The 21,278-nt window shown below is 35.9% G+C and overlaps 1 protein-coding gene across 3 annotated transcripts in view; it reads right to left on the bottom strand.

The window, feature by feature from the left end:
- Window positions 1-21,278, bottom strand: part of KHDRBS2 (KH RNA binding domain containing, signal transduction associated 2) — a 336,050-nt gene that overhangs the window by 214,760 nt on the left and 100,012 nt on the right. For all 3 annotated transcript variants that reach the window (XR_005700299.2, XR_005700300.2, XM_040060662.2), the window contains exon 3: window positions 6,739-6,855. Coding sequence is in view for 1 of the 3 variants with exons in the window: in XM_040060662.2 (XP_039916596.1) it covers window positions 6,739-6,855 (117 nt within the window). In the remaining 2 variants the exon portion in view is untranslated. The remainder of the gene's footprint in view (window positions 1-6,738; window positions 6,856-21,278) is intronic.

The raw sequence follows: 21,278 nt of genomic DNA, 5'->3' as shown, positions 1-21,278 counted from the left end.
AGCCAGACAAATAGGTAACTAATGGAACCTGAAAAAACTATTAAACAGAAGACGTTCCTGTCTGCCAGGGCTGTGGCGCTACAAATGACCTTGGGAAAGACAATAGGACTGTTGTCTTTCCCAAGATCATTTGTAACACCACATCCCTGGCAGACAGGCAAGAGGCATAAAAACTAAAATATGCAGGGATAAGACAAGAAAATAAGAGGTTTATAACTCCCAATCTAGAAACTCTCACCAAATAAACATATTCTTTTTGTGCCAGAGGGAGGATAAATGACTAAAAGCACTCAGTTTACTGTGATATCAAAAGATACAAATTTACTTAAAGCATGAGGCTGAGAAGCGGAAAAGACAACTTGTTTTTTTCAAGGTATTGCACTCTGGGTAACATGGAGCTTTCTGAAAAAAAGGGAAGGATCAGCCTTCTGGAAATAAGCTGATTTGCACAGATCTGAGGAGCTGGTGAAACATAAGGGGGGGCAGATAATGTGTAGACATTAGACACCTAAGAGAAGCAATGGAAAAAGCATTTTTCATTAATGTCTCATCCAGTGATTTCTCACTAACTGATTCTATAGCCAAGTGTAAGTTTAGATTGAAAAATAGTTTCAAGAGAAAGAAACAAGGAAGTCAAAGGAATGAAAAGTATGTGCTGAGAAGGTAGTCCATGAAAGTGTCCCAAGGACTGGCAAGCCCTGGAGGCTACTGATGCTGGTGAACAAGCACACATTTGTGTCCATGTGAGTCTGGAACTCGGCCTGTATCCAAGATGACTGGTCTATGCAGATGAAGACTATGGGGGTCACATATGCCTCTGATGAAATAAAGCATCCTCTTACAGACTTTCTGAACACCTACCACTGACCTGCTAGTAATGCCCTATTTTCTGAGTATATAGTTAGAGCTGTCTTCCCAAATGTTGCTCTAACCAGGTAATCGTGGGATAGCAATTGAGATGTGAGACTCCAATAAACTGAATAGCTTGTGCAATACTTAATAGAATCAGTAAAAGTTTATAGAATAAAAGCTATTCTAAGAAACATAGGTTGTGATCTGTATCTACCTCAAACTGCCTCCCTATCAGGGGAAAAAAGGACTTTACAACTCATTACGGGTGATACACAAAGGTATTATTCAAGAAACCGGGGTCATTGAGCAGCTGGAGGTTGCAAGAATACAAGTAACACTAAAGGAAACAGTGATAAAGATGATCCCTTCTTTTAATCTGTACCTGCCAACGGATTTATGTTTTCTCTGTATAAGGAGAAAGTATTTTATTTAGAATGTTTTTTTCAAGTAAAAACCTAGTTTTAGAGTGTGAAAGCCTTTGGCACCTTTTGACACACACACTTAAAGGAAAAACTGAGAGAATGAAGATTACTATAGGATTTAAAGAGTTAACATCCTTTTGCAAATGATCATTGAAGATTTCAGTTTCAAAAGATGGGGTGGTCATCTTTTTCACATCTTGAAGTCAAGATGAGAACCCATTCGTGCTCTTGGTCATAAACCTGTTTGTGGGGTGTAAGCCGTAAGGTACCTTTTCTGTAGAGATAAAAATACAGTCCTTACAACTTTTAAACACAAAAAAGGGAAAACCTAACAGAAAGAGACAAAATGGGTGAGCACCATTCAGTGATTTAAAACTACTATTGATGCTCCTAGCTGTGAGCTAGTATTCTAAATTAAATGCCACACATTGCTCTATCTTTCCCTTAGCGATCTTCCAGCTGAAGAGGATAAAAGAGTACTTCAAGGGAACAGAAATATCTTGCTCAAGAAATTAACATTTCGGAGATTTTGCATAAAGTCCAAATCAAAATTCCCAGCAGGCTGGAAGTAAATCTAAAGGTTATCTTTTTAAAAATTAAAATGGAGCTTTTATAGGAATTCCCAAATTTTTATCTCTAACTATAAGAGCTGAAACTCCTGGCAACACACTGAGCTAAACTACTATTGCCATAAGCCAGAGCAAGAAACCTTACAGGTACAGGTGGAGTGGCACCAGTGTAAAATCTCATAAAACAGACCACTAGGTGATTTTTAGTTGGTTTTGTTTAATTTTTTAAAAACTTTTTAAGTCTTTTGTAAACTTCTTATTCTTGTTGAGAACGCTGCCACTCCCACTTGGAAAAAATATTGCATATGTACCCATACTGCATGACTTTAAACATTTTGAAAAGCAGTGATACTCAAAAGCTCTTAAAACTCTGGACACTAAAGACAACACCTTTGATTTCACATTTCAGTGAAGCAATAGCATTGGGAAAGAATATAATATAATGCTTGGACCACAACATCCTATAGACAAAACCTGCAACTTTTTTTCTTCCCTTTTGGGCTAGTTGAGCATTAGTTAATAACTTTTTTGAAAAAACAATGAAGTCAAGAGAATCTTATCAGAGAACTAATTTTCCGCTATTAGGACTCTACATCCATGGTAGTCATGACCTAATGAAAAAAAACATTGTGCTTCAAACCAAAAAGCTATTGGGCAATATTCACATTACATATGAACTTAATCCCGTGAGATATTCAAATATTTATTTAAAGGTTGCAGGACTGACCTCACAGCATTTGGAATTCACAGGGAAGAGACCAGTGTGCACTGCAATTATCTCATATTTGAAAAATCTTTCTTAAGGCACTCACATAACAGAGCCAATAAAAATTACCCTAAAGCCAACATGCTAATAATTACATCTCAGCTGTTTCTCTGTGTGCTGATTTCAGATCTTTTTAGTTGCAAACAAGTTCTTAATGCTTGGAGTTTCTTATAAAGAAAAGGTAATGAAACAAATTCTGTTTAACAGGAAAAGCTGTTGTCCAGTGACAGTGGACCTTCTTTGCAAAGCACTTAACCCACAGATTAATGAAAGCCACATAGTTCAACTGCAATTCTCTCCTCTTTCCTTAAGAACTAGTTTTAACAAAAACTGAAACTTGAAGAAGGCAGCAGTTAAAAGTGCTCAGTAGCTGATAAAGCACTGAGTCACAGACAAGTAGTTTATGTGGTTTTTCAAATGTCCCGTTCAAGTTTGTTTTCTAATTTTCCATGTTTTATAGGAAGACAGCATGAATCTTTAGTAACTGAATCCTTTCAATAGCCAGGACAAAAGACAGGAGTAAGTAGAAGTTTAAACGATGAAAGAAATGGGTAATAAACAGATAGCGTGCAAAATAGGAAAGGGTGCTGACAGGATTTCTCTAGGTAAAAAAGTTTTAAATTGGAATGGCAATTATACATCAGTATGCAGAAGATATAATGCAAGCACTGTGACTTACATTTCCCTTCATGTATGTCTGACAGCTCATGTGCTATTGTAAAAATCAATGGTCTAGCTTTTTTTAATCTAATATCTAACTTTTTTATCAGGACACTAATCTCCAAATCCCACTCTGCGTAAGCACATTGTGGTTCAAAAATACGTTTGGAGCAAAGACAATGTGACCCTCTTTAGTTTAAATAACTGATCAGTCTTCTAAATGTCTTACAGGTGATGAACAATGAGTTTTCAGGAAAAGATATGCAGGTTAAAAATCTACTTTTCATTTTTTTTAACAAAATGAAAAGTAACCAAAAATCTTTCTTTGTCTAACATTTAATATATTATTAAAGCAAAATTAAAACATTGTATTATTCTTAGGTTATTCTGCTCTTTCCAAACAGAGTCCTTTCGGTCACCTTTAAAACAAAAATGTTCTTAAAAAAATAACTACTGATGCAGTTATACTTGAGCATCTCTTCAGTGACTTCTGACACAACTTTCTGTGACATACATTAGCTCTGTGGTATTTTGTGCACAATTGGAGCTGTTCATAATACACATTTTAGGTAAGTTGCATTGCCTTTTCAAATTAATCTATCCTGTTCCCACTGTAGGCACAACAGATACTCAAAAATCCCAAATCACTTTGAACAAGTGTTTCCTGTTGGTCTGGAAGGCAACAGCCTAAAATATCTTTAGTCTCTAAAACTTACCCACACCTTTCTTTAAAGACAGTAAGGAAACGCTGAAGAACAGACATACCTCCATTGATTTAATCCACTTCCCAGACATGGAAACTGCCCCTCTGTATGACCAAAATTACACTCTTGAGCCAAGAACTTCCCGTTGTCATTTTGGCACTAAAAAACCTCAAATCAGCAGATCAGTTCTTTTTGAAGATTTAAGTAACTAGGGATGTAGGGCATAAATGTATTTAGCACTTTTCAGCAGAAATTCTGTTTTTGCTTCTCTGATGCAACTCAGCATCCAGCTGCACCAGACTGGAGGTGAAAAGCACACGTGCCTACAGCCTGTCTAGGGACTGCTATGGCTCATGGCATAATATAGATAGCTTTAAGGAAATTCTAGCTTCTAGAGAGAAATTACATAGGTCTTTCTTGAATACTCCTGCGAAACAAAGATCTATCAGCCAATATACATTAACCAATTTCTTTTATGGTTCAAAAAACCCACAAAAAGCCTCCAGACTTTGGTAATTTGTATTTAAATCAGTGAAAAAGTACTGCATAAATGATACTAGTGCACTTGTTCTTTGACAAGAAAACTATTTTAACCAGAGCAAGTTGTTTTTTCCTTAGGAATATAGCAATCCGCACCATTATTTATGCTCACAGTCAAACATATTTTCTTTATGTTTTACCAGTATCTCAACCTAGAATAGCCTCTCTGAAATGCTAATTGTAACTATTACCCATCCCATGATCATTCTCACACTCTTTTGCTAGGAACTGGTAACAGTGATGTACATGGATCAGAAAAATCCTATCTCTCACTGTAATTGCACAATGATTTTGTTTTCTTTTGAATTAGTAATGTCTAAATTGGGTTAAAATAAATTGCTTATGAGCCTTTCTCTATAGAAATTGCTTTAATGACTGCTATATTTAATGCCAGTTTACCCTAGAACTTCATTTTTTTATACCAGTCTTATGAGTTTCCATGAAGCTCATACTCAATTTCAGATTATTCTTAAGGACTAAAGACCTTTTGAAGAGGAAAAGCAAATACCCCGAACTCTGCTGACATGGTCATGAGTCAATGTAGTACCTGTCCTGCTGGCACTGTTCATTATGATCGGAAGAAAATAAAATTATATGATCAGAAGAGTGACCAATCTCAAAATTAGAAGTCTTAGTCTGTCTATTAACGTGTTTAAACACCTTTACGCTCCCCTGTCTGGGAAATTGATGCTCTCAGCAATAATAATCTGAGTGGCTGGCAGAGAATGGAGTGAGTGGGCGTCAGATGTAGTACTGATGCAAATTACTCCTACTTAGCACCACATACATTCTCTCATCCAGGGAAATATTTATGATTACAGAACTTAGACACAAGTAATTAAAATATTTTACCTGTAAATACCTGGAAATAAAATCAGTAGTGTATTCAATATTTATTATCTTATAATCATAACTTTTAAAGTGTCACTAAATGTCTGACTAAAATGTCATGAAAGAAATTCTGAAAAATTAAATACAATCTGTGTTCCTAATTTGTCTGGTTTGTGGATTTATTTTTTTTTTAATATTGCAGCTGCAGACCTCATAATGCCTATGTGATTGCTGATATACATTACCAAGACCAAATAATGCCAATCAAAAAATCCTGGTCTTTTCTTTATTTCAGCATATTATTGCTTTCATAATTTTTGCTAATGAGATTAATGACAGAGGCGATAGAAAGAAGAATAATGCACAACATTACTAGAGGCTATACACAGTCAAAATACAGTGAAATTAGCAGTCATTATTTCTGCATTGACCATAATACTGCTCTTCTACAGACTCTAAGGAAGACGTCACAATGTAATCAGTGTTTGTTCTTTGGGTCAAATATATGTAAAGGCTTCCTAATGTCCTGGTTTCAGCTGGGATAGGATTAATTTTCTTCCTAGTAAATGGTACTGTGTTGTTTTTGGGATTTAGTATGAGAATAATATTGATAACACCCAGTATTGATAACAAACTAATTCTTGTTGTTGTTAAGTAGTGCTCACCCCAAGCCAAGGACTCTTGAGTGCGTCATGCTTTGCCAGCGAGGAGCTGCACAAGAAGCCAGGAGGGAGCACAGCCATGACAGCTGACCCAAACTGGCCAAAGGGATATTCCATACCACAGAACATCATGTTCAGTACATAAACTGGGCAGAGAACTGCCTGAGGAGGAGTAACACTTACCTGCAAGTAATTAGGGGCATTAACCAGGTGATTCCAAACACACTTTCTTTTTTTTTTTCCTTCAGCTATAGTGCATTTTTACACACACTTAAGCAAAATGTCCACTTTTTTACCTTTTCCTATATAATAATTCAACCCTGAATAAATATTCAATATTAAAAGAACAAAATCTCTAAAGAAACAGAAAACAAATGAGAAAACTCATTTACATACACCAGTATTAAAGCAGCAATATATACAAGCTGTACTTTCAAAGGAGAAAGAGACTTCTGTTAGAACAAATTAACTTTAAACTGGTTTCTCTTTTAGGTGAATTATTTAAATAACAGTGGTACTACAGCAGCTATGAAGGTCTAAGCAAGGTTGGCATAGCAAGAAAAAAAATATATCTAAGCGCATGATGTAACTTGAAAAAAACAAACTATCCTTGGAGTCAAGAGTCTATTATAGGCCTTTTAATTGAGTCATTAATAAACAGGCAATCTAAGTGCAACACCTAAAACAACATATGTTTCAACAGTAATTGCAACCAGAATCCAGACACAGTACCTTAGCTTTATCCCTCATGGATCCTTTTCCCAGGATGGACATTTTTGCACCTGTTTCTTCTTGTAACCTCTTTAAAGAGTTTCCTCTTGGTCCAAGCAATTTCCCAACAAAATTGAACTAGAATGAAAATAAGAGAACTCTTTTAGACCCACAGGTACTTTTACAAAAACATAATAAATAAACATGATGATTACACAAGAAAATTTTGCTTTCCTTTAATAGAAATACTCCTACTTAGCTTTGAGCCTAATTGACAGAGATAAAAGACTGGAGAGCCAAGAAATTCACTCCCCTAGTGTGAAAGACTGTCAAAGCATTCATGGTGTATTTGAACCCTGGGAAGCATTTCTCTAGGATTAACAGGCCTGTGGCTGCTAGGTTTAGTGAATTGATAGACAAGATATTTGCCCATGAGATGATACGGATGAAACTCCCAAGTTAGCCAGTTCTACTGGCAAGTAATATATCCTGCAAAGTTGGAGCTTTAGATAGATTCTTAAGATTTGATGCTTTGCATATTGATTTGAAAATAAGTGCTGTTTTGTGTATCGGCTTCAAATACCTGTTTTGTCAGCACCAGAACAAGTGACAATCAATAGATTGTGGTAGATATTCAAGGGCATTTTCTAAAAGGAACACAGCTTTGTCTGCCACACCGCTAATATTCCTAAACACTGCACACTTCATGTTACACATACAACAATTTTTTCAGTATGAAGAGGAGAGATGTCTACAGGAAAATCAGAAGACAGAACAATAAATAAATGAGGTGTTAAAATCATGTCAACACAAAGCAACAAAAAGGGGCACGTCTATTAAGTAATTTGTTAATTCTGTAATCAATACTCTCTTCAATTTATTATTTTTATTATTTCCAACATCTTTCAAAAGTGCTATGTTATGTGGTCTGCAGAAGCTGACTGGACATCATCAGAACTTGACGTTTTGGAATTATGTTAAAGTCTGAACAGACATTATTCTAGTCTGGCTTTCAACAAAGAATAAGCTCCAGTAAAGTAAAAGGGGTGTCATTGCATCAGCACTTCCTTGGTTTTATTTCAGAGAAAAAGAACATGACAATAAGTAATATCAATCAAGAAAATGTTACTGCCAAAAATACACACAAAATTCTATAAAGATGTTATACTTTGTTATGCATTACTTTATATTTTAAAAATGAAAAAAATGGGGAAATATTCTTGTTTTCACTTTAACCAGCAAGAATATAACAACACAAATGCATCAGCCATGTCAGCAGCACCCAAACTCTGAATCATGCCAGATGCTCCAAATCCCACTGGCTTTTAGTCCAGTGTCTTAATTAAAAATAATTTTTAACTTCCTTCAAATACTGGTTAAACTATCTAAGGAAATAGTATGTATTCACAGGAAAAACAAATATGTGCAGTAAAATCTACTGCCACCTAAACCAAAATAATTGATTTCTGCAAGATAATGTGTCTGTGGTGGAAGTAGGAAGTGGTAACATTTGCAGGAAAATTTAGCATAATTTGAAACTCCAAAACCAGATTTTTCAAGCTTGTGTGTTTTTACTTTTTTCCATCTCTACCTCTTGATTTAATAAAAGTTATCAACTCTTCAAAATAGGGTAGGATTTTGAGTCAATGTCCCAATCAACGTATTAACAATCCTATGTCTTCAAGCTGTTGCTCTGCTCTTTCCAGGGAAAACTTGTCTTAGAAATTGTTGGCTTCAAATTGATTATTCCATTTTGTATGAAAATAAAGAAAAAAATGAGGAAGAAATGGCAAGAACTGAACTTTCATAGTAGAATGTAGACTTAATCTATTGATAGAAGTTAGATTTCAAATAATCACCCATTTATACACCCATGTATATAAAGGTTTATTAGGCATGGCTGCACAAACAGCAGAGCTTTTTTCTCTGCAGGGACCCCCTCACATACGGAAGGCAAGGTGTCACAAGTTACACCATCAAATCTTCTGTGACACTTACACATCAGCGATCAGACAAGAACTGTGTCCTGCTGTACTCTGTCAGTGTTTCTTAGTATTAAGAAAAGCTATCCCTTGAAAGGTGAAAGAACTGTAATGCTAAGTAACTTTGGAGGAAACTATGAGAAGGCCAACCAAAGCTTGACTACCTTAGTTCCCTGAATGGAATAAAACTATTAAAATACACTCTGTGAAGATTTATGTGGACCATTTATATTTAAGCACTTCATAAACTGTATAATCATTACCTTGACATATTGCTGCAAAGCTACAGTATGGCCAGCATAGACCATGTTACACACTAAGTGGATTTTAATCACTTCACAGGAAATAAGTGGTTGGGGATTTTAATTCTATTGATTATGCAGCAGACAGACACTCACATTTCATCCACTATCTATAAAGCACGTATCAGGAAGGAAGCAGTTATTTACAATTAAAAAACTGAATTGCTCTTAGTTTGGTTTTGTCTAAAGTTGCAGAGAAGCCACAGTACTATATCTGGCATCCTACTGTTGTACTCAGTCCTCTCAACACGTCTGGAGCCACTGGATATCCTCAGTACAATCCATAATCCCAAAACTCCCCAAGGTCTTAAAGTACTGGTAAACTTTGACTCAATTACTTGTGAAAAATTATATTCTTTATGTTCATATATAGGTAAATTGAGCACATAAAGAGGATGTTTCAGTAAACAGCAGAAAATGTAGGAAATCTGAAACACAACTTCATTTCTCTTGTTTGTTTTTTTTTTTAAATGAAGATATATATGGCTTTCAATACTGAAAAATTTAGGCTCCAGTTACAGCTGCGTGCATGCACACGCAACCTGAGCACAGAGACAGTGAAGGAAAATGAGGAAACTCAGGCAGCTGGACTGCATATAATGGTGAGCCTTGCCCATAAACACACATTCCTGGTACAGCAGCTGTAACTGCAGATCTTATTCTTCAATCTCAGATCCAATCCAATTCTGCCATGTGTACAAATTTTCTCCAAATAATAGTAACTTTAAGTCTTTGGGATAATATCTGGTCATATGAGGAGAGGATAGCTGAGAAATGCTAACATATAGAAGAGAGAGTATGAACAGAAAGCTTTCACTGCTGGGCAGCAAAAAACTTCCACTTGAAAAATATTGTTGTGTTACTAGATGCTTTTATAGGTGGCTTAACTTTTCAATCATGTTTACGAACATAAGCTAGGCTTTTTATTTGCTTGCAGAAAACCTTCCTGGTTTATGGCAGAGATTTTGTATATTATTTTCTTAGATTTTTTAAAAATTTGTCTGGGGGAGATGATGCATGCCTTCAGGGTAATATGATCGGGTGAATGCAGGGTATGCTTTACTTATAATCAAATGCACATGATGCTTCTTCTCTGCAAAATAAAACCTGACAGAGAATACAGCTCAATAGATCTTTCCTTTATCTACAGCCAGTATCTCCAGCATCTTCCCCAACCAATATATACACACAGTTTCAGCAGATTTATCTGCATCATGATTACTTTCACACTTCATCCCACACAAGCAATCAGACAGTAAGATACCCAAAGACAAAGCTCTGGCTCCTCAGTTTTCATCAAAGTTTTTGTTCAAACTACCTCAGGTATAACATACCACAGGTATAACAAATCTAAGGTATAGTTTATAGCATCAGCACTCAAGCCTCAAGCTAATGACAATGACTGGTAGAAAATGCATGTTTACACTTAGAAGAGTATTTGTTTCCATGTTTGATGCAGTCTGAATAAATTTTTACTAGAACTGTAAAACTTCTTACTTAAAAAAATCTAATTTAATAGGGTTTTACAATCAGAATCAAGGAATATGCTTACCATTCAAAAAATAATTTTGTGTCAGTGACTGTTTCTGTTTTATACACAGATCAGCATTCACAGCAGTAACAAAAGCTAGATAAATAGCAAATGGGACAAGACAAATGTTTCCAGCTGTAAGATAATGCAGAACAAAGCCCTGAACTGGGAGAAGAAATTAATTTCTTCTACAAGCAGTGAAACAGAAATAGCCCTGGTTTGACAATGTGAAACAGGTTTATTATTTCTCAGTGTTTTGTTCACCATTGCTATCAGCTCCTTTATGGAGAGACAAAGTGTCATTCCATTTTCAGAGCTACATATCCTCACAAAATCCTGTCCTTATTCATGGAGAGCAGGACAGGAATAAGGGGTGGAGAAGGATATTTCTAAATTTAGTCCTGTTCTAAAGAAAAGGGGAGAAGACAAAGAGTCATGCCTGAATAAACCTTACTGATTGAGACCTGCCTATAATTAAGATCTTATTCTAAGACTTCTGATAGTTCATTTAATTTAGAAAAGCATCTATTTTAAAAGTATCTCATGTTTTGATATGCACAAAGGGCTTCATGTTAAGGCAGTACTGGACTATTATGAAGGCAAATTTTTTTTTTTTCCTCTCAACATTTTGTAAGCATTGTATTACAATGCCTGTAATAACATGCTTTAAGTTTTAGTCAGCCCGGAATTGGTCAGGCATTTGGACTGAGTATTGTAGGTCTTATTCTACTGGAACTATTCTATTCTATTCTATTCTATTCTATTCTATTCTATTCTATTCTATTCCTCAGCAGATTCTGCAGTGTCCTGGTTTGTCTCCCTCTACATGTAGCTGCTTACTCCATTCAATATCCAGTACTTCTTGGCTTTAGCAAAATTAATTCAGTGTTCCAGATAAGCATGCAACATTATTTTTTTACTACAGCAATGTGATGTGATGCTTGCTGTCTCAGAGAAGAGCTTCCAAGACATCTATTTGGTAAGACTGAACTTTGCAGGGGTCTACTTTAGCAGGGCATGTCAGGAGACAGCAAACAGCAGAAGCAGAAAATGAATGTACCCCTGGAGGTCTACTCCAAAGAACATGTGCTACCACTTTCTTATAGTCTTTTATCACGGAAATGTCTCTGCAGCAGTCCCAGAACCAAAGGAGAAAAGGAGAAAGCTGCCCTTTCCTACACAGCTCACTGGGTCTCATCTCTGTGTTAGGCTGTGAACAATAACCCAATGCCAGGCTGTGCCCAGAAAAATTAAATGCACAGAGGCAAAATACAGCTTCTTGAAAACTCTAGGCCAAATTAATTTCAGGTTTAAATTAGTGGAATCCCTTCAAGAACAAATTAAATCTGATTAACCAAGTTAGAATTATTTGTTACTGTGACTGGAAGATTTACCTAAGAAATAAATGTGTTTTTTATTACACCTTTTTTTTTTTTTATCTTGAGAAGTACTGGGAACTCACATTTATGGTGTGCTTGAAGAAGATGCTGCAATACCTGTCTGGCTATTTACTTGCTCATTGCAAGCATCTAAATCTACAGTGAAAATATATTTTTGGCCTAACTCCATGAAACAAATGGTCAGCAACTCCAGACAAAAATCTTCTAGATATAAGTCTACACTGAGATAGGAAAAATATCCCCTCACTTTTCACTTTTAGCAGTTTTCTGTCAGAATTCTGGAAACAAGTTGTGGCATTCAAATAAAGCAATTTGAATAAGCCTTAAAATGAAAATAAATTTTCTGATAAAAAGAAAAAAATGCTGTCTGATATACTCTTATTCAGTTAAGCATTTTTAAGTCAGGAAAATTTGAATGGCTCTTTCTTTAATAGATGCATTAGCGGTGACATTTATTAAAATCTGCTAATCTGCATAACACCCAAGCATTTTATTTGATGTGATTCTGTTTTTAAATCTAAGGTAAAGTATTCGAGGAAAAATCAAGGAACAAATTAAAGTTGTGGATCTATATTAAATCCTCAATTAACAAGTTGTTAATTGCAAAGGTTTTATTATTTAGTCGCAGAGGAGACTCATGGTACCAGGCATTGCACAGCCATGCAGGAAGACATGATCTGGACCATGAAGAGCTGTCAAGTATGTTTAAAAAACCCCAAAGAGACCTTACTGAATGTATGTAGCAACTATTGTTTATTAGGATTGTGAGGAAGTCACTGCTGAAACCAGTGCTATTAAAATCATCAGGCTCAGATATCAAAGAGGGTATTACTACTCAAAGGAAGTGCAGCAGCACCAGCTTCTGTGAACAGAAAGACAACACCAGAGACTGCTTTTGCAACTCCAAACGAGAAAGAGGATCCTAATTTCAAGGCAAGGCTGGATGGAATTCTCAGCAACTTGGTCTAGTGGAAGATGCCCCTTCCCACAGCCAGGGTGATTGGAACTGCATACTGCAGAGTGTGCTGAGCTAAATATGACTTTCCCTTTTACTGGATTTGTATTCTATTGAATAAAGGGCAAGAGGATTCTTTAGAACACAAAGCCACCTGGCTTTTAACGTTCATTCTAGCCAAGCTCGAAGTAGTCAACTTTTACTATTTACAGGAAAATAAAATAAAATATAGAGTAAGTAATAAGGAATTATTGGAACTGTGTCTAAGACTGGCTCACTTGCAAGACATTATCTAAAATGGTATTTATACAAATGCCAACAATTCGGGCTGCAGAAGTGCACCACTGAGCTTTTTCCAAAGTGCACAAAGTTATACTGAGCATACTCACAGGTATGGAAATAGGTACCAAGACTACAACACTTAAAAGCACAATCAACATTTGGCTAATTGAGCTTATTACTCCCACAGATACACAATTTACTGGTCACAGTAATAAACACCATCTGCTCTTTGCTAACTGGCAGCAACCTAACAACTTTTTTCTAACTTAAAGAGTTTGTAATGTAAAACGAATATTTAAAGAAGTACGAATACAGTGAGACTTCCATGCACATCATCTTACTCTTACTGAGCTGAATATAATTTCATATTATGTGAAAGATTTCTCTTTGCCAGATGATATATTTGCCAAGATAAGCTCTAAGTCAACAAGAAACAGGATAAGTTAGGGTTGAATACCCAACCACAAAAATAATGTATCTTTCCCATGTATGTTAGTGGATTACTCAAATGTATCATAGAACACAAATTTCTGATCAGTCAAGGAAATTATAACATCAGTTCATTTAGACCCAGTGTGTTAATGGACTGATTTAACATACATGTATATAGTATCTAATTTGGTAGACATCATTGTATTAAATCACAAATGGCTTACGTTAATCTAATTAAAAACCCTGCTAGTCAACTTGATTTTGCCTTTTACTGTTGTAAGTAATTATACTTACAGCAGCATTTAAGTATCAATTTACATATACTGAGCACTATGCAAACAATTTTATTGTCAAGTCATGTCCATAATCAAAGCACAGTATTACTTTAAAGTGATTGACACATGCAAACTCACATAGCTCTGTGGAAATTAAACAAACCTGTGAAAGCACTCCAAAATATTTCATGAAACTCTTGTTCTTCCACCCTCCCCTGCTGCATTTTCTATACTGCTGGGTTTTTGTTCTTTTTTACTAAGGGCAAATTCAAGAAAATAATTTTCTTCTTCTTTCCATCTCATTATCTTCTACATCAACTATACTTAGAGAAGAAAACCAAGTATCCTTCAAGATTTTTTTAATGAGCTGTTGGCTGATCTGAGATGGTGATGCAAGAAAAGTATTTGAAGAGGAGTAAAGTGTTCCAAAATAACACTGACAAGGAGGAAACAGCTTATACTCAATAACATCAGACAGATAAAATAAGACTATTTTATTTCAAATATAATTCAGGTGAAAATCATACACATTTAAGAGAACAGATATTGTGCTCTATTTGTCCGTTCAGTCAGATGTGACAGGACAGAATACAAACTGGGACAATGCAGGATAAATACCATTAAGTAAATTGTCACTGTTCATGAATTGATTCTCAAAAGCCACCTCCTGTAGCAATTTGTTGAAAGAGCAGATTGCACACTAACTGAATAGACTCTTTTGCTTTTTTTTTTTCTTTTTTTTCTCAGAGTGATGAGCATATGGAAAGAAAATAGCCAGAATTAACTCCATTATCTGGCAGAGAGCTTTCCATTGGTTTATATAGGTAACATACTGGGCTCAGAAAGAGCAGGTCATTCTCCAAACTGGAAATGCTCCAACTTGCATTTTAACATGCAGACTAGAGGACCGACAGAGCCTCCTCCTCCACAGTACACAAGGCTAATTGCAATAGTAGTAACCAATGCAACTGATACCTGATTTTATATTTCATTTAACTCTGCTGATTACAACCCCAAATTTAAAATATATACAGAATAATCACTCCGTACTTTGATAGCAATGCAACAGATTTGCTAACTGTAAAGAACCAATCACTGTGCTAAATATGTATACAACAAATATTACTTTTTTCCCCCTATTATTTGGTATTTGGTTGTTGGAGTGAGTCCAGAGGAGGCCATGAAGCTGATCAGGGGCCAGGAGCACCTCTCCTATGAAGACAGGGTAGAGAGCTGGGGTTGTTCAGCCTAGAAAAGAGAGGGCCCTGGGGAAACCTTAGTGCAGACTTCCAGTTCCTGAAAGGACCCTACAAGAGAGATGGAGAGGGACTATCTACACAGGCATAGAGTGACAGGACAAGGAGGAATGGCTTTAAACTGAAAGAGAAGGTAGATTAAGATCAGATATAAGGAAGAAATTCTTCACTGTGAGAGTGGTCAAGCACTGGAACAGGTTGCCCAGAGAAGCTGTGGATGCTCCATCCCTGGCAGCGGTCAAAGCCAGGTTGGATAGGGCTCTGAGCATCCTGATCAAGTGAAAGGTGCCCCTGCCTGGCAGGCAGGTTGGAACTTTAAGGTCCCTTCAAACCCAAACCATTCTATGATTCCATGATTCTATGATTTCTAAATGTTCATAATTTGCCAAGTTTATAGCTCATAGCACTCAGTAATTGTAATTCAGAATATCTAGTCATTCTCTTTTAAAAAGTAGAAATTACAGAGTTTTATAGAATTTGAGCATCAAAAGAATCAAAAAACCTGAGACTCATTTGTAATACTCTGCTGATGGCATTTCCTTGCAAGCAAGATAACTGTGCTTTAAACTTCATTAATGTAACACACAAAAAAGTACTTTCAGGACAACACCTTGAAAGACCAAGACATACAGTATGTGACAAATGAGATGGCAAGCATGAGTTGGGATTGCCTGAGTGGCTTTGAATAATGCAGGCTGTAATACCCAACAGTCTTGCCACTGCCGTACAAAAACTCCTGGGTGAAAAAACTGTGGTTTGGATGCTCCTACCTGGTAAAATATTAAATGATCAGCTGTATTTTTCACTTGCACTTTTTTACGTATTCTTGCATCCCAGACTAAAATCTGACTCATGCTTAAAAGAATATTATAAAAGTAATATTGAATTCTCCTCTGACACAAGCACTAGAAATGCCTCAGGTATATTTAATAATGATCTGGTTTTAACTTAGTATTTATTCCATCATAATTACCTTCTAAAACCTTCAAGAAGGATGAACGTGTTCACAAAATACATATTAAAGAGAGCCACCAACATTTTTGATTCACCTTGTCAAGACAGTATGTCCCAAGTTCCAGTTGGTCAAGGGAGCTGGGAATGCTCTTCCGGAAAGGTTGAAGTGACACAGTGAGCCATACCTAAATAATAGAGCTGGTATCTAGGAAGATGATTCATGCTTTGAAACTCGTTTTCACAGTGGCACCTGACCAAGTTATGTGACTGGTGTCTATGTGATGAATTTCAAGCACATCAGTCCCGTTTCCATACCCTCCTCTACCCGGAACTTCTGTTCATCTCCAGTTTAACTGCCTCATTCATTCAGTAACTGCGTGAACTTTGGGATTTCATACACATTTACATTTACAAAAGTCATAAATTCCAGGTCTGGTGCTCAGTGTCTAGGTCTTGCAGTGAACAGAAGAACAGCTTCTAGTCCTCTTGGGAACCTGCACCTTCCAGTACTTGTTCATGTTCGTCCAGGAAGTCACTGCATTCAAGTGCTAAAAATGAGGAAATGTTTTGATTTGCAACTCCCAGCGTTTATACTCCCTGTCTGTCTGCAAATGCAATAGCCACTGAAATGAACTAAAACAATGACAGCAAATATGTGACAAAACCATGTGAAACAATAAGGAAAATTAACTTCCAGCAGACACTGAGGGGAAATATAAGTGCAAGTTTTCATGGAACATTATATTCTGTGTAAATCTCAAAAGGGATTTGAAGTTTTTTATTTGATAAAGACCGTACATGTCTCAAACATTTAGGTTGTAGCAAAGTAGAGGAAGCAAACTGATACATTCTTAAAGGTGAAAACTAACGATTTGTTCCACCTGTAATTTACTGGGAATGTTTTCCCACAAATTTATTTACAAAACAATTCCATTCCCCTTAAAACTGAATCCACCTGTAAATAACATTGCACCAAAATAAAAACAAACCAGTGCACTTCAACCTGCAGCAACAATGAAATCAATGGACAACCACTCACTCATGTAATCTTCTCCACTTAAAAAACTATACAATGATGCTGACAACCAAGCAAATGCAAGCAAGTGCTAAAAATCACGAAGGTGTATATATATACTTACATCACTGGATTAATATGAGAAACTGCTTTATAAGATTATTTATTTCAAAATCAGTGCATAACATCAAATTTCATGTAAAACATTTAAATCCATAGAGATATGCCGAAGATGACAACTTTCATCCTTGCCACGTCTTTTCTTACGGCATGTGGCATTCTGCATTTTTTTGTAATTACAACAGAAAATGGTTGTCTCTGAGTGTATTATAAAAGTGCAATTTCCAGACTAAGGCTTGTCAAATGCTTGTAGATGTAGAGTATGGGCACTGCATGCTTGGTTATTCTTAGGCCTGTACATCACCCACTTAGAATAATGAAAGCAGCTGTCTCATTAATCTTTAGCAAATACAAAAGAAATTAACTCCATGCTTGGAGTTCATGCTAAATACGGATGTCCAAATCCTAGAGGGGCTTTCATTTGATGCATTCCAATATCACAGCAGTCAAGCCTGGTGAGCCAGGAACTTCACGATTTTCTCAGAAATACCACAAAATATTTGTAACCACGACAGGGACAGAGACCTGTACTGGTGGCTCTGAGGAGAATGTGAACCCTGCAGACCCCCTAAGTCTGTGCAGACTCTGGAGACACACTACTGCAGCAGTAATTTGGAGACCTTACATGAAAAAAAGAAACAGCCAAGGGATGCAGGACAGAACTTCCAGAGATGAAATGTAGGTCATTTGAGAGCTGAAAGCTGTGACATGCACAGCAGCAGCCTTTGCCACATTCTCATTACAACAGTGCAGACCCAGAGAGAAGCGGATGCTCTCAGGCAAAGCTACGATCATGGGCTGAAACAGCAGCGTCAGGAGGAAGAACTGAGAGACACCTAGAACTGAGGCCACATCCAAGATAGGAAGAGTCTGTACAAACAGGAGACCTCCTTTGAAGTACAAGGGATCCAGCTGTGGATATGCCTAAAAATCAAAGAGATGACATATGCAGGGTATGGAATAATATTTGACTCAATTATTAAATTCAAGAAAAAGATATTTTTAAAATCCAACATTTCCAAATAAGGAAAACAAAAATGACCATAAACTACCAGCCTAAAAAAACCAAAGTCAAATCTACACAAAGCAAGTAAGAGAAAACTTTAAGGAACAACTTGAAGAAAGTACAAAAGAAAAAGAAAATAAAATACTATTCAGAGATTTGGAAGCCAGACAGAAATCTGGTAGGGCTAACAGATGTTCAGGCTATAAAAGGAGAATTCAAGAAAGATGAGGTCAGAACAGAAAAATAAAATACTTTTTCTCCATCTGGGTTCATAATGGAGGAAACTGTGACAGGTGGTTGGGAGGAAGGCAGTGCAATAAAAATTTTCTAAGAACTTCCAAATAAATTACTACAAATCAGAATGAACAATGCATTTAGTGAACAATAAAATAAATACAATAGACAGGTAAAAACTGAGAGATGGCTATTTCAAAGAGAAATAATTTCTCAGGCACCTATGAGTGTTCTCTGAAGAACAAAGTAACCTGGACAAGTATGTACACTGATAACAAGTGCGGGAAATCAAGGCACAGAAAATTCTCAAAATTTTGTGCATGCAGGCCCAAATACAGTAAAGAATACAGGGTTTGACCTGATACCTTGGAAAAGGCTTCCAAATTTAGAGACCATTAGCAAGAATGTGAGTTTGTAGTTTAGACAGAGAAATATTAAGATAGGTAGTGGAAAGTTTTAGAGTTTAAAGTTAAGATATAGAAGTAGTTATAAAGGTAATAAGAAGTTTTAAGGTGTAGTTCTGTAGGACTGTGTGTCACTGTATGATTGGATGAAAAGGTCCACATTGCAGCAGGACATGTGATACAGTTTAATTAGCCATTAGTGTGAAAGTTAAAACAAGATGTGTGGCAGTAGATCATTGGCTAATAAACCTTTAAAGCCCCTTGTAACCTGTGGTCTTGTGACCACTAACCATGAACTCCTGGTGTATGCAGTGAAGACATTCCCACCTTTCATGAGACTGAGGCAATAAATAATACTTTAAACATCTCTCAATGGTCCCTCAAAATCCTGACAAACCAGATACCTGATTTCCCAAAGACCAGGCTGACATGGTGTTAGAAAGAGGGGCCTCTTAGGGAAACAGAAAACTTGTTTAAACACTGGTGAAAATTGGTAGTAAATCGTCAGTATTGACACTGGAAGGAAGTCATTAGTTGAGTCTTTCAGAGATCCAGTAAGAGACTGAAGCCAGAGAAAGCAATGAAGAGTGAGAAACAAGACTTCACTGATGATGCTAAGCTAAGTCAAGGTTCTGAAAGCTGGACTGGCTATAATAAACTACACCTTATGAGACTTTGTGATAAAACTGCAGCTGAAAATCCATGTAAATAAACGTAAAATACGTTAAAACACATTCCACCTTTATAAACAAAATGACGCGCTGATTTTAAGTCCTTGGAAATCACATCAGGAAAAATAGCAGCTCAGGGGGAAACAGGACACCCTTGCAAGCAGCAGTCTCAGAACCAGCACAAGAAATCACTCTGTACAGGAATCCTCCTTATTTGAATTTTAAGAAGGATTGACTAGAAGATTCGCCAGAAGAAACTGCCCTGAGTTCAGGACAGTCTTGTGGCAAGTTGGGTTAATATTCTGGAGATGTACCTCTGCATATTGGATTCTGTTCCATTTTGGTTTTAGTCACAGTTTCCAGTTGTCGGTCACTGCTGGAAGAGCTAAACCACAGCATTAGTCATGCAGGTAATGGATTATAATGTCATTTGCAATATTTCACAAGAGTATGCAAGAGTTTGAAATAGTCAGAGATGGTGAAGCAAGTATTACCATATTTTTATAGATCACATGCTGTGTTCATCCAGTGTACTGTCACCAAAATGTTACTATATAAAAAGTATAAGAAAAAACAAAACACACCAGAATTTTGTCTATACTGTATTTTACAGCAAAATTCTTATATTTTTATGCTAAATTTTGAGATATATTATGCTCTCAAACTTTAGCATACAGAATTCTTGTATTTTAGTTCTAACATAATTGACTGAAATTTATTAAAAATATTTTTTTGAAGTATACTTTGATCCAAATATTAAGCTCTAAAGATGCAATTTTGACAGTGCTCTGGAGTCATGTCTAGAGATTCTGTTCAGATGCACAGACAGTAATTTATAACCATGATGGCAATTAAATAAATTATATTCTACATTTAAATAAATTATCATCTCTGAAAAATTAAATACAATCTATCTATGGTAGCATGTTTTCCTCTGCTATTCAGGAAGAGATGTCAATGTGAGTTTTTTATTTCATGCTGACAAAAGAAGACAAAAAAATTAATTCCTTGAGTTTCTTCAGACCTATAAAAATATATAAGAACTTATAATAATAGGCTGAAGGACTAATTCTACTCCCTTTATTTGTCCAAGAATTTTCATGTTTTTAGGACTAAGAAATGGATGCAATGTAATTAATAAGGATGTCACAGAATTATTGCTCAACACTCTGGTTTTTCATACAACTCAAGCTTGGTCTGTTTCAGATGGAGAAAAACAAGGAGAGTGAAGAATGGGGTTCTCTTTGTTTTTTACTATTGGATTACTAAAAGCACAGTGATTAATGATCTGATGTATACTTTATAAGAATTAATCTAAAAAAAGGTTATTATTCATCTCTTGCAACCTTGATTTTAAAAGATAGCACTTTACAGCCTTCCAGTGTAGATTCAGTTTCAATAGCTAAATTGAAAGTGATATAATTTTGAAATAGCCTTTTCAAGTATCAACATTAATTAAAAATCCTTTTTTTTTGTTATTGAAAAGCATCAAATTTACTTACAATATGACAGAATTCACCAGGACAGACTGAATAAGTGAAAATGTGTTTGTTATTAGATGTAGAGATCAAGGTTTATCTGTAAAATATATATTTTTTAAATTTTTATTCTACCTTTATAGAGTTTTGAGGCACTTATAAGCCATACACATGAGGTAGTTGGCAAACTCCTGAATAATTATTTTTGAGAGGTGGTTGTAAAGCACTATCTATTTTTAACTTTAAAGCAAACAAATTGTTTTA

Source organism: Hirundo rustica, chromosome 3 (assembly GCF_015227805.2).
Source record: "Hirundo rustica isolate bHirRus1 chromosome 3, bHirRus1.pri.v3, whole genome shotgun sequence".
In the NCBI taxonomy this organism is placed as follows: domain Eukaryota; kingdom Metazoa; phylum Chordata; class Aves; order Passeriformes; family Hirundinidae; genus Hirundo; species Hirundo rustica.
Note: the sequence above shows the minus strand (reverse complement) of the source record. Positions and strands in the feature narration are given on the sequence as shown.